Source organism: Hyaena hyaena, unplaced genomic scaffold (assembly GCF_003009895.1).
Source record: "Hyaena hyaena isolate Hyena2069 unplaced genomic scaffold, ASM300989v1 scaffold_2027, whole genome shotgun sequence".
Classification (NCBI taxonomy): domain Eukaryota; kingdom Metazoa; phylum Chordata; class Mammalia; order Carnivora; family Hyaenidae; genus Hyaena; species Hyaena hyaena.
In genome coordinates this window covers 115104-129760 of record NW_024082648.1, presented here as the reverse complement: position 1 = coordinate 129760, position 14657 = coordinate 115104, and the positions used below count along the sequence as shown (strand labels likewise).

Here is a 14657-nt window from a genome sequence, read left to right as displayed (position 1 = left end):
AGAGAGAGAGAGACAGCGTGAGCAGGGGAGGGTCAGAGAGAGAGGGAGTCACAGACTGAAACAGGCTCCAGGCTCTGAGCTGGCAGTCAGCACAGAGCCCGACGCGGGGCTCGAACCCACGAACCGTGAGATCATGACCGAATCGAAAGTCGGACGCTTAACCGTCTAAGCCACCCAGGCGCCCCTAAGGGCACTATTTTAAACACTTCATTGAAATGAACAACAATAAGAAGAACAACGCAACACCACACACACACAGACACACAGACACACACACACACACACACACACACACCAGCCAACTGGCTCGGGCAGATCCAGGATCCAGAATCCAGGAGACCTAGCTTGCTCTTGTTGGTTTAATCTCTTAAAAAGTTTATTCAGTATCCCAAGCCCACGAAGTTTTTCATAGGGCTGAAGGAGGGCTTGGAATATGCATTTTCTTCAAGGTTTCATCTAACATGATTCTCATACAGTAACTAATTCAGTGCTCCACACTTTGAGAAACCCAGGACCAGGGTTATATTATGCTAATAAGACTTTCTGCTAAATAAAATATTTCACAGCAGGTCCAGTTTATGAGTTTGAAACATGAGTATCTTCTAGGAGTTTGTTGGTACTGGAAGGTTTATCTTCTTACCTGTAGAATGACCTTAGGGTCAAACTTGGGCAGATGATGGATGAAGAGTGTAGACCCTGCTGTCCATGGTTCAAACAGGCACCCCAAGGAAGCCATAATCCAGCCTGGGTCTGAAGGGCACCAGTGGACATCAGATGTCTTCAGTTGCATTAATTGCCTGCTAACTCCAAAACACAGTGGCCTCAGCTAGGTGATCATGAGAGGATGTGATCGTGGGCTGGGGACTTTGATTTTCAGGGTGACCCACCTCTCATTCTCAGTACATGTGGTTTGAGTGGGATCCAGACGCACTCCCGACCCCGGTCCCTAAAACATGTCAAATCCTATTTTCTGGTCATGTGTGATTTCAACTGGTTTAGTTATAAGGATCCTAAAGGCTGGGAATTGGCTCTGTTACTTATACATTCCTAGGTAATGCTGGCAGCCATTTGGGGTTAACAAGGGATAAGCCTTTCTGAGAAGTGCATCAAAACACAGCAGATTGAGAGTTGAAAACCTGACCCACAGACTCTGGCTACGTCTGAAGCCAAACCCTGGAGTGCCCTGCCTCATGATCCAATAAATTCCTTTTTTCACTCTTGGGCATAAAGAGGGTTAGATTGGGCTTTCTGTCGTTTGTGATGGAGAAAGAGAAAGAGAAAGAGAGAGAGGGATGGAGGGTGAGAAAGAGCGAGTGATCGAGAGAGAGAGAAAGAGAGAGAGAGAAAGAGAAAGCATTAATTAATATCACATTTAGCAAAGAACTAAAAACAATTATCCACTAGGGCAATAAATGAAAAGCAGGGTGGGAAAGGTTTCTCATTTCTCTATCTTATCTTACTGCTCCTGGGGGATGTCTGTGTAACTCCTTGAGAAAACACAATCCTCCAATTAGCAGACTATAGCTCTAAGGAGCTTTGCTATTAGCAGGGAAGGGCTTGGATAAACAATCCACCCTCCCTCATCACAGCCCTCTTAGGATTGTGGCTCGCCCACAGAATATTACTAGCTAGGAAGACCTGTCTTCTCAGCTTCACACCCAAGTACCCACTGAACATCTCTTCTGCAGTGTCCCTCAGGCACCTCGACCCCATCCTTTTCCGTCCTGCCTCCCTTCATCTCTCAGCCACAGTAATCTTCCAAAAACACAAATCTGATTAGGTCTTTCCCTAGCTGAAATACATCCCATTGCTCCAATACCTCCCCTTCATTTGCCTAAAAGACTCTAAACTGTATACCAAGGCCACTAGATCCTGGGCCCTGCTCACTGGTTCCCAACTCCTTCCATATGTCCCTTATCCCTTAGGCTGAGCACGAGATATCCCAAAGTCTCTGTAGTTTATAATGCCAATTTTAATATCTTTGTGCCTCTGCTCTTGTCATTCAGACTGCACAGAACGCCCTTGCCTTCTTTCCACCCCCATTCTTCCAGGGTTTTGCTACTCAACTGCTATCATTGCATAACGCTGCATCTGCACATAATGCTGCACTTTCAACAAAAAAAAAGTCTTCTCTGACCTCTGGTCTGGTTAATAAGTTAAGAAATATATGGAACTTGTTCTATTCTGAATATTTTTATCTGGAGTAGGGACAGAGAGAAGAGGCTCGGTTTAAAATAGATTAAATGATTAACCCAAGGCTACAGCTTCAGCCTCTATGATTGATTTTCTAGATTAGGGGCAGTGGCATGTTGTTGCCTGGTTCCATTACCCTTTTTCCCAAGAGCTCATGACTAAGTAACTCCACGTTTCATTTGTTCATAATTGGGAAATGGAAAGGACCGGTCACTTCAGGTGACATTGTTAAAACATTCTGTCTTTTGCTTCCAAACCCTGAGTCAATTGACAAGGACACAATGGCTTGTCATTTTTGTGGTTTGCTGAATGCCTGCTGTCCCCACCCACAATTCCTATACACCTCTTGTAAAGGTGCTCAGGCAGGACCTAAATGGGCCTCCTTTGTGTCCAGAGGCCTCTGTCAGCAAACCATTAGGATTCCCAGTGTCTACCTCTCAAGATTCTCAGGAGTCTAAATTAAAGAGCCCAGACAGAAGAAACAGGTTGGAGTCAATTCTACTTAGAGCTCTTTTACCATCCCACACATGCGTTCACATCCATGTACACACACATGTACACACATATACACACACCACCCCTGGTCTGTGGCCCAGCAGCTAAGTCAATGCCTTCTTTCCTACCATGAAGGCAAAGAAGATCGCAAGGCAAGTCCATGACTGTGTTTTGCCATCTTGGGAAGGCCTGTTGTCCCACTGGTGAAGAAGATGGCCATTGGGTCCATTGTCTTTGACTTAATACAGGTGTGATCTGGGGATGCTGATCTGCAAAGGGATTCAGTACAAAAGGAAAGAAGTCACATTTCTTTCTTTTGGATCCCCGAGGATCCAATGTGAGGGGCTGGAGTCAGAAAAATGGAGCTTTACAATACTGGAGGAAAAAACAGTTCTTCTTGGACTAGAAATCTAAATGAATTTGTGAGAGATTTGGATGAGTAGACTGACATTTCTTCATTTAAAGCAGCGGGGAAATGCAGTACTTGGGAATGAATGGGTTTCTCCTGCCCTTCCTTAGAAAACACATTCATCAGATCAGAAACTCACTTAATCAGGGATCGGAAGTCCAGCCACCCTTGATGGCTTTGGTCAGACACCAGGAGCTTTGTTTTCAGAGAAGGGCACTCCAAAACTAGAGAATCCACCTCTGGGGCAAAGGCATCTATGGTCACAATGCCTTTGGCTTTAGACATTTGTAACCGGTAGAGAATGTCCTTGGCCTGCATCTGGGTGGTTCCTGGCATGAAGATTATACCTGGGGATAAAAAAGGAACTTTTGAGTTTCAGGCCTGGCTTATCTGCATAGAAATCTGCTAGCTTCTCACTGTACAAAGTATGATCCATGGGCCAGTACCATCAGCACCACCCAGGACACAAAAATCTCATACCCCATCCCAATCCTACTGAACCAGAATTTGCACTTTAAGAAGCTTTCCAAGGGTTTCCTATGCACACTGAAATTTGAAAAACCTGGCTTAACCTCTTCTATGCTAGATGAATCAAAACAGTAGACAGGTGTATCCTACTTTACATGAGATCTAGGACTATGAACGGAAGTAGGACAGTATTTTTCACATTAGGATTATCTGTTTCCCTGCCTCCATTTTTCTCCTCTCACTTCCTCTGCCTTCAGACGATTGTGTCATCTTGAAACTCCTCTCTTTTCTTCACTCCTCACAACCAAATTTAAGTACATTATCGTCTTAACTTTTCTACATTCCCTTCCATCTTCCATCCCCAACAGTTCAAGTATTTGTGTGCCCCTATTGGGTTCTAATCTCTCCACCAGATGCCTCGTCCTGAACCTTGCTACTACCCATCTTTCATATTATTACCTGTTCAGGTTCCACAGAACACTGACTTTCCCCCCTCCACTTTTTACTCCTACCAGCACCTGGGCCCTCTCTCCAGGAAAGCACCATACTCTCCACCCAACACTGAAAGCACTGCCCACTTTCCACCTTTTTCTCTCACAAATCTATTCCCTATTTTAATATGGCTATTCTTCACACAGGCTTCTCCTGACTCTAAGTCTCTGCATGTGCTATTCCCATTCTTGGAATTCCCTTCCTTTGCTTCTATACTTCTTTTATGCTACATATCCCAGAGGGCTCAGTTCATATCGTGGATTTCCCATGTGCCATCTCTTTTTTTTTTTATGTTTATTTATTTTTGAGAGAGCCAGAGACAGAGCATGAGCAGGGGAGGGGCAGAGAGAGAGGGAGACACAGAACCCAAGGCAGGCTCCAGACTGTGAGCCGTCAGCACAGAGCCCGACACGGGGCTCAAACTCACAAACCGTGAGATCATGACCTGAGCCAAAGTCGGAGGCTCAACAGGATGAACCACCCAGGTGCGCCCCCATGTGCCATCTCTTAGCTCTACAGATGACATGGCTTCTCTATACTCTCTCCATTGTTGTTGTTAATTCTTGATTCCACATGACCTTGATGGATTAATGTAGTATTTTATTTGTGTGGAAATATATGCATTATAAATCAATTCAAAAAAGAATTCAAGAGTCCCTCACCAATTCTAAATTATAGAGATAAATAGATAGGCAATTAAAAGGGAAGGCAAATCTCCACAGAAGAATGCTAACTGATAAGTGTAGAGGGAATAACATAATTAGAAAATTCTCATATAAAACCACCACAATAATACCCAATTCAATCAAGAATCATCAATGGATTCTCAAGTCATAGGGAGAAAGACAGTTAGGGGACAGGATATTCACACAGCCTCATAAGTATTACAGTACAGGTTACTTACTAATTACAAAGGGAAACAGTGCCTTCTCAGGCAAAGTGTTTGTCAATAATAACACCAGTGATAGGAGAAACTGGCTTCATGTATCTCCTGATGTAGAGCACTGAGATAGGCACGTTGTCCTTCTAGAGCTCCTACTAAAAATGGTTATCGGAATATAATCCTGAAGAATGAGTCAGAAATACAAATTTTGTGGGAGCTTCTGCAAAACAACTGGCTTAGACATTTCCAAGATGTTGTCATGCAGAAAAGCCTAGATTAATTGAGACTGAGGAGACCTGACATACAATGCAATGCATGATTCTCTTTGGATTTTGGATTTAAACCAAAAACAAACAAACAAACAAACAAACAAACATGCTACAAAAGACACTGTTGGGACAATTAAAGAATTTTGGCTATGGCTATGGATGTATATTATAACAAAGTTAGACTTCTTGTGTGATATCACTGTTCTGGGTCTGTGAGGATGATGCATGCTCCAGGATTTATGGGTGTTTAGCTGGTGTTTATGGATGTCACAATGTCTGCAACTGATAGTTAAATGAGTCAATGTGGGAGGGGGGCAAAATGTTTAGCAATAGATGAATTTTTAAAAATAAAAAATGAGACTGCAAGAGAAAGTGTGTGTGTGTGTGTGTGTGTGTGTGTGTGCGAATTAGAGTTATGACATTGTTTTTAAGGGTGTATAAGTATGAAGGAGAGAGTGAGGAGGAATAAAAGAATATTTGAAAGAGTCTGTGAAAGACAAAGAATATGAAGGTTAAGACAAAAAGGTTGGGAAATATTAATATTTCAGGACCCATCAGCTCTAGGCCAGACCTAAAATCTGTTGGGGTCTCTTTGATTTACTTACCTGCTCGGATGCAGCCTATGACCACCAGCCACCACTCAGGCACTCGAGGCAGGATCAAAGCTAGACGGTCTCCGTGTTGCAAGCCACAGGTCTGGGTGAAGACGTTGGCTGCACGGCGGGATAAGTCTGTCATCTCTCTGAAACTCCACTTCACTTCATCCCCTTGGTTATTCACCCACCACAGGGCTGGGTTTGGACCTCTCTTTCCCTCCTGGTCAAGATCAAAAAGGATGTGTTACTTCATAGGTTAAAGGAAAAGGGTACTTACTTGACCAATCCACTACCATAGTGACATGAAAATGTAGCTCAAGAACTGAGATCCATTTTTAAAGCATTTATAGAACCAGGGGCACCTGGGTGGCTCAATCAGTTAAGCATCCGACTTCAGCTCAAGTCATGATCTCACAGTTTGTGGGTTAGAGCCCCGCATCGGGCTCTGTGCTGAAGCTAGCTCAGAGCCTGGAGCCTGTTTCAGATTCTGTGTCTCCCTCTCTCTCTGACCCTCCCCTGCTCACACTGTCTCTCTTTCTCAGGAATAAATATAACATTAAAAAAAAAAATAAAGCAATTATAGAACCAAAAGAAATGGGTAGGGTAAGATCCAGCCAATTTCTTCTGGTTTACTGTAGTCACCTCCTCTTAAGTCACATCAAACCATGAATAGCTCCATGTCACCTGATAAAGCCTTAAAATTTTATTCCTCCATGTGTCCGTCTTAGTTTCATATGGACACTATTTTCCCCTCTGTGCCACAGCTTTATCATGTACAAAATGGGTCCATGTCTCATCTATGAAATGGGTCCAAAACTACCTAGAAAGGAGTAAAGTTTAAATTAGTTATTTAAAGAGATAAGGTATATATGATAGTGCCTAGACACATGGTATGTAGTCAATGAAATTAGTATCATTATTAGGGCACCTGGGTGGCTCAGTCTGTTGAGTGCTTGACTTTGGCTCAGGTCGTGATCTCATGGTTCATAAGTTCAAGCCCTGCATTGGGCTCACTGCTGTCAGCATAGAAGGCTGGCTGCTTCAGATCCTCTGTTTCCCTCTCTCTTTGCCCTTCACCCACTTGTTCTCTCTGTCTTTGTCTTTGTCTGTCTTTCTCTCGCTGTTGTCTCTCGATCTCTCACAAATGAACATTAAAATAAATTGCTATCATTATTATTGTTATGACAACAAAACAAAAGACTAATTTAATTCCTGAATATTTAGGGAATTTATTTTTAAAATTAAGGTACATCTGGAGGCAAAATAAGCAAGAAGGCAGACCTGGAAGCTCCAAGGTAATCAGCGTTTCCTCACAGAAACATCAAGTCATCAACAGACTAAAAGAGTTGTATAGGAACTCTAGAAACAGTTAAGGATCTGCAGCAACCAATAAATTCCCAAATAATAGAAAACTCATGCTCTAAATAGTAGCAATTTTATGTTGTTTTTGCTGCTTGTCCTTGTCTTATCCCCTCTCTGGTGTTGTGCAGAATGGTCAGGAGGAAGCCACCCAATTCTCAGCCCCTCCCTTGGAATTTGTATGGTATTCTGGCTTGTCTGAAGGCAGCCTGAGGGAATGGTTTTGCTTCATCCCATTCAGAGCTCAGATAGGAATGGTGACATAGTTTGAATATCAGATTGGAGGTGGCTGAAAGCAGTGGCAGATGCCACATTGAGTGGAAACTGTAGAACTGTGGCCACCGTGAAGGGAGACTACAGGCAGAGGAAGACAATAAAATCTAGACCCCAAGAAGAAGCAGATTTGAGACTTGTAACGAAATTAAAACATGTAAAAGCAGTATCACATATGGGAAATTTGAGGGGGAAAAAAGCACATGCAGAGGCCTAGGAAAGACACATGCCTGAAACCTGAAGACCTGAGAAGACTTAAGTTTTCACAGTGGTCAGATTACTGGAGGCCTTTCTCTGCATGGAGTCAGGCTGCAATGACAGACAGAGGTGGCTGCTTTTATCAAATGTCCAATGTTCAACAACAGATCACAAGGTCATGTTGCCCATTCAAAGGAATAAAACAAATCTTCAGAAACTTAACCTAAAGAGACACAGGTTTCAGTTACTAGACAGAGAAGTTAAAATGGTTCTCTTAACTATGGTGAAAGTGCTAAGGAAAACAGACAAGGAACCAAGGAAATCAGAAAAACAATATATGAACATACTGAGAATATCAGCAAAGAGACCGAAATTATAAAAGAGAACCAAACAGATACTGTGGATCTGAAAAATACAATCACTGAATTGAAAACTTTATAAGAAGGACTTACTTTTTGTAGTTAGTCTGATCATGGAGTCTGAGAAGCAAAACAAACAAACAAAAACAATAAATAAAAGTAAACAGAGCCCATGACACACAGTATAGAAACAAGTAGACCAACATACATATTATGGGAGTCCTTGAAGAAGAAGAGATAGAAAGGAGCCATGAGCTTATTTGAAGAAATAATAGCTGAAAAAAAGCAAAACTATATTTGTATAGAATATATAGTAGTATTTATTTATTCATCCATTCATCAATATATAGACGTTCAAATGCAAGAGGCTCAATGAATTCCATGTAAGAAAATCCAAAGAGAGAAGAATAAATACAGTTAAAATGTCATTACCACCCAAAGCAATCTACACATTCAATGCAATCCCAATCAAATTTGCATGAGCATACTTCTGAAAACTAGAACAAACTATCCTCAAATTTATATGGAACCACAAAAGACCCCGAAAAGCCAAAGTAATATTGAAGAAGAAAACCACAACGGGAGGCATCACCATCCTAGATTCGAGCCTCTACTACAAAGGTGTCATCATCAAGACAGTATGGTATTGGCACAAAAACAGACACATAGACCAATGAATACAATAGAGAACTCAGATTTGTACCCAAATCTGTACTTGTTCGATTTGTACTTGCAAATTGAATTCAACAGCACATTAAAAGAATTATCCACCAAGATCAAATGGATACATTCTTGGGTTACAGGGCTGGTTCAATATCCACAAATCAATCAATGTGATACATCACATCAACAAAAGAAAAGACAAAAACCATATGACCCTGGTCATAGATGCAGAAAAAGCATTTGACAAAATACAGCATCGCTTCTTAATGAAGACCCTCGAGGAAGTCGGGATAGAAGGAACTTATTTAAATACCATAAAAGCCATCTATGAGAAGCCCTCAGCTAACATCATCCTCAACAGGGAAAAACTGAGAGCTTTCCCCCTGAGATCAGGAACACGACAGGGATGTCCACTCTCACCACTGTTGTTGAACATAGTGCTGGAAGTCCTAGCATCAGCCATCAGACAACAAAAGGAAATCAAAGGATCAGAATTGGCAAAGAAGAAGTCAAACTTTCACTTTTCGCAGACGACATGATACTCTACATGGAAAACCCGACAGATTCCACCAGAAGCGTACTAGAACTGATCCAAGAATTCAGCAAAGTTGCAGTGTACAAAATCAAAGTACAGAAATTGGTTGCATTTTTATACACCAACAATGAAGCTACAGAAAGAGAAATCAAGAAACTGATCCCATTCACAATTGCACAAAAAAACATAAATACCTAGGAATAAACCTAACCAAGGATACAAGAGATCTGTATGATGAAAAGTATAGAAAACTTATGAAGGAAATTGAAGAAGATACAAAGAAATGGAAAAACATTCCATACTCATGGATTGGAAGAATAAATATTGTTAAAATGTCATTACAACCAAAAGCAATATATACATTCAATGCAATCCCAATCAAAATTGCACTAGTATACTTCTCAAAACTAGAAGAAACTATCCTGAAATTTGTAGGGAACCACAAAAGACCCCAAATAGCCAAAGTAATATTGAAGAAAACCACAACGGGAGGCATCACCATCACAGACTTGAGCCTCTACTTCAAAGCTGTCATCATCAAGACAGTATGGTATTGGCACAAAAACAGACACACAGACCAATGGAATACAATAGAGAACTCAGATTTGGACTCAAAAGTATACAGCCAACTAATATTTGACAGGAACGAGTGTCCAATGGAAAAAAGACAGCCTCTTTAACAGATGGTGCTGGAAGAACTGGACAGCAACATGCAGAAGAATGAAACTAGATCATTTTCTCACACCATACACCAAAAAACAAAAAACCTCAAAATGGATAAAGGACCTGAAAGTGAGACAGGAAACCATCAAAACCCTAGAGGACAAAGCAGGAAACAACCTCCTTGATCTCTACCACAGCAATTTCTTACTTGAGACATTCCAAAAGCAAGGGAATCAATAGCAAAATAAATTATTGGAACCTCATCAAGATTAAAAGCTTCTGCATGACAAAGGAAACAATCCATAAAACTGATAGGCAACCTACAGAATGGGAAAAGATAGTTGCAAATGACATATCAGATAAAGGGTTAATGTCCAAAATCTAAAGGAACTCCCCAAACTCCACACCCGAAACATGCTCATTCAGAGCATGAAATGATGCTCAGAATCCCTCCTCATCAGGGAAATACAAATCAAAACCACACTGAGATACCACCTCATGCCAGTCAGAGTGGCTAAAATGAACAAATCAGAGGATTCTAGATGCTGGTGAGGATGTGGAGACACGGGCACCCTCCTACACTGTTGGTGGGAATGTAAACTAGTGCAGCCCCTCTAGCAAATGGTGTGGAGTTTCCTCAGAAAATCAACACTAGTACTCCCTTATGACCCAGCAATAGCACTGCTAGGAATTTACCCAAGGGATATAGGAGTGCTGATGCATAGGGGCACATGTACCCCAGTGATCATAGCGGCACTCTCAACAATAGCCAAAACATGGAAAGAGCCTAAGTGTCCATCAATGGATGAAGGGATCAAGAAGATGTGGTTTATCTATATGATGGAATACTACACGGCAATGAGAAAGAATGAAATCTGGCCATGTGCAGCAACATAGATGGAACTTGAGAGTGTTATGCTGAGCGAAATAAGTCAGGCAGAGAAGGACAAATACCGTATGTTTGCATGTATAAGAGGATTAGGAAGAACCTAACAGAGGACTGTGGGGGAGTAGATGGGCAGAAATAGTGGGGAAGAGGGAGGGAGGCAAATCTTGACAGACTCTTGAATGCTGAGAACAAATTGAGGACTGATGGGTGTGAGGGGGAGGGGAAGGGGTATGATGGACATGGAGGAGGGCACTTGTGGGGATGAGCACTGGGTATTATATGGAAATCAACTTGACAATAAACTATTTGTAAAAATAAATAAATAAATAAATAAATAAATAAATAAATATAAAAACAAACAAAAAAATAAATATAAGCTGGTGACCTTATTACACCTGTGGACATAAGGTGTCGGCTTACCAGGTACTTTCTTTTGTTTTATAACCAATTCTTTGCTGGAGCACTGGGTGCCTCAGTTGTTTGAGCATCCAACTTAGGCTCAGTTTATGATCTCATGGTTCATGAGTTCAAGGCCCACGTTGGGCTTGCTGTTTTCAGTAGAGATCCCGCTTGCGATCTTCTGTCTCCCCCCCCCACTCCTCCCCTGCCCATGCTCTCTAAAAATTAAACATAAAAACCTAAAAACGATTGTTTTATAAATATTTGCCACCACCACACACACTCATGCACACACACACAAACACATATATACACACACACAGTCAGAAGATTTCACATAAAAATATGAGCTTTTTAACTTATATTTTATTTAAAAAATGTATTGAAATGTGAGTTAAAATAAATTCTATCACCGTATTATGGTTTGGGTGGCGTCACTGCTTAGGCCATGGATCAGTTCATGGATGATGCCTGTTAAGTTGTAAGGGCAGGTCCAGGAAGCCAGAGTGGACTACAGTGGACCCTATGGAGGGTCTTTCATAGGAACAATTTCAAAACCCATGGGGCTTGTAAGTGAAGTTTCAACATTTTATTCCACCAATGTTTATTGAGGGAGAGCTAGGTGACAGGCCCCATGTGTCACCTGAGAGACACTAATCATGATCAAGGCAATTAGCAAAGTGGAAACAAGCAGATGAGAAATGTTGGGAGAATAAATATTATTGGCATGAGGATGCTGGTGGTGAGGAGAACTCGGAGACATGAAGAAATGGGCAAGGATCAACAATGATGATATAAAACACAAAAAAGATGAGGCACCCCTGGGGTAATACTTACTCGGGGATGTCACCATGGGTTGATGTGTTAACTACCTATGAAGACTATAAATTGGGGGAAAGTGATGGCATCACTTCTTGTTCTCTACCTCTTCCCTCTCTAGTGCATCTCATGGTTCAAAAGTTCTTAACTAGATTACTGGTCAGGGAAGTGATGAAAGTCAGTTTAGTGTCTGAAGGAAGAAATGTTTGGTATCATCAAATTGTGAGACTTGGCGAAATAATGTGTTGGAGAATCAGAGAGCCTGGTATGTGCTTGTTTTTGTGTGTTATTTAAACCTTTGGCACCTCAGTTCCTTCTTCTAGAAAGTGGGGATGTTGAAAATGCTCATCTAATCATAGTAGTAAATGCAAAGTGCATTTTAAAAAGTGCATATTAAAAAATGTCCTCCCTTGGCACTATTATGCTAATTCAGAGAAAGGAAAAAGAAGGAGATGGGGAGGCAGCCCCCACGTTAGTTGAGTACTAACATATAAATGCAGGTTCAAGGGAAATTTAAAAATTATATTAACTCTCTGGCTGTATTGCAGGTAAATTCTGTCCACAGACAGTGTTGGGTGAATTTTACCACTGTGGACATTACCAACTGGGACTTAGTAGCTGGGGCGCCATGAACTGTCTACCTCAACTCCTAATGTCCCTGTTGCACCTCTTGTGGTCTGTCTCTTGGAGATACATAAACTGAGCACTTTGGTTTTTCTGTAGACGTGTGTAATCTCTAGAGGCCATAGGGACAATTCTCTCTGGACATACCCTAAAGCTACACTCAAGTATGTAGTTGAATGGAGGGAACCCAGCTGCACAGGCCATCCTCACATAATGACTGATGACATGACCTAGCTATATGTGTCAGATGCTCATGTGTACAATCAGGTGATCTGTCCCTTCCCTCAGAGTGTAGCCTGAAGTTAAACCCAAGCGTAATAAGACCAATTCCAGTTAGGCTCAGGGTCTCATGAGTTAAAGGTAAGAAATCCAACAAAGGTTGGGGCACCTGGGTGGCTCAGTCGGTTGAACATATGACTTCGGCTCAGGTCATGATCTCACAGTGTGTGGGTTTGAGCCCCATGTCAAGCTCTGTGCTGACAGCTAGTTCAGAGCCTGAAGCCTGTTAGAGATTCTGTGTCTCCCTCTCTCTCTCTGACACTCCCTGCTCACGCTGGCTCTCTCTCTTTCTCTCTCTCTCTCTCTCTCTCTCTCAGAAATAAACAAAAAAACAATTTAAAAATTAAAAAAAGTATTCCACCTAAGGCCAAGTTGTCAACCTTGTCATTAGAAACTTTGGTCACAATTATATGACTGTGTACCAGCTATTTTCACCTGCTATCTTGTCTCTAAAATGAGATTATCATCATTTCATAGATAAAACCACTGAGGCTCAGAGGACTGAGAAAGTGACTAGGCTGAGAATTGAACCCCCAAATGTAAGGTTTTCCCACAACACTGCTAAGCTGAGCCATAAGCTATTACTGTCTCTGTGCCCTTCAGTCTACTAAGATGACGATAAGGTCAGTAAGGCCAATCCTGTTCTCACCTCCCATCACAAGTGCCTCCTTACCTGCTCCATTTGAGTCCAATAGTCCAGGACATCACTTGCAAAGTTAAATTCCTTAGGTCTATCGTGGTCATTCCATCTCGGAGCTCCAGCTCCTGATAAATCACGGCAGCAAAGGTACCAAGGGGCAGGGTGAACACCATTGTAGGATTGGTGGATGCCCCAGAGGACTTGGAGCCTCATCAGCCTCTGCATGGTGGCACAGGTGTCAAGAAGCAGGCACAGAATTCTCAGGTCACCACCTGCCTTGAGAAGAGATGGCCACTAGATTGGTCATGGAATAATTTCCTCCATAAAATGAAGGCAATAGCTTTGTTAGAGTAATAGCTTTGTTTCAGTTCACCAGAATATGGAAGACACAAGACCCATCAGCGTCTCTATCCCCCTCTTGTTAATATTTTTTCTTGGACTCCATGAGCCAACAATTTTTCCTGCCTGAGATTGGTTTTCTGTCACTTGAGACTATAAGGATATTGACAAATATGCAGCACCATACTCAGGACTGACGAGGGTAATATCGCAACACCTGTGCTAGAGGACTGAGCTCTGGCCAGACAGGGCAGGAATCTTTCCCAGGACAACATTCCAGGCAGCTATCACCAACTCATCAGAGTTGACCCATGAACTGAAACTTTTTGCCACTCCAGATCCCAATAAAAACCCCTTACATGGGAGCAGAAAGTTCACTTGTTATTATTGGTGATTTTGAAAATTGGCTTAAGCTAGAACTATCTATCCATGAGAATGCTGACTGAAGGAAACCATTTCACAAACAGCTTTGCTATCTAAGCACTTTATGTCTATAAACAACAGTCTCTTCCCCCTTGGTTTTAGGAGTCAGATAATACTTGCATGATGAAAGACCTCAGAATAGATCAATAAAACCCAGCTCAATTTACTTTCAAGCACTTTAGACAAATAATCTAACCCCAATTTTGATGCTGCCCCTAGAATCATAGTAGGGGAGGTGTTGCTAAATATGCAATTGAATGACTGTCTGCAGAAAAGAGGAACTTCAAAAGTTCTTCCCCTAGAGTTTGCTTGTCTGCATGGATTCTTGGGCCACATGAACTAAATAAAGTATGTCTCATTTGTTTTTAGCTCCTGTCAATCAACAGTACC

The 14657-nt window shown here is 41.8% G+C and overlaps 1 protein-coding gene across 1 annotated transcript; it reads right to left on the bottom strand.

Moving 5' to 3' along the window:
• Positions 1–640: 640 nt before the first annotated feature.
• On the bottom strand, positions 641–13730 carry LOC120227120 (acyl-coenzyme A synthetase ACSM1, mitochondrial-like; the record flags this gene model as incomplete). The annotated part of the gene is made up of 5 exons (XM_039225284.1): positions 13539–13730; positions 5815–6025; positions 3237–3444; positions 2817–2957; positions 641–800 (listed from the first exon to the last, which is right to left on the bottom strand). Coding segments are annotated over exons 1-5 (912 nt in total), but the record flags the coding sequence as incomplete, so codon positions are not given.
• Positions 13731–14657: the final 927 nt, after the last annotated feature.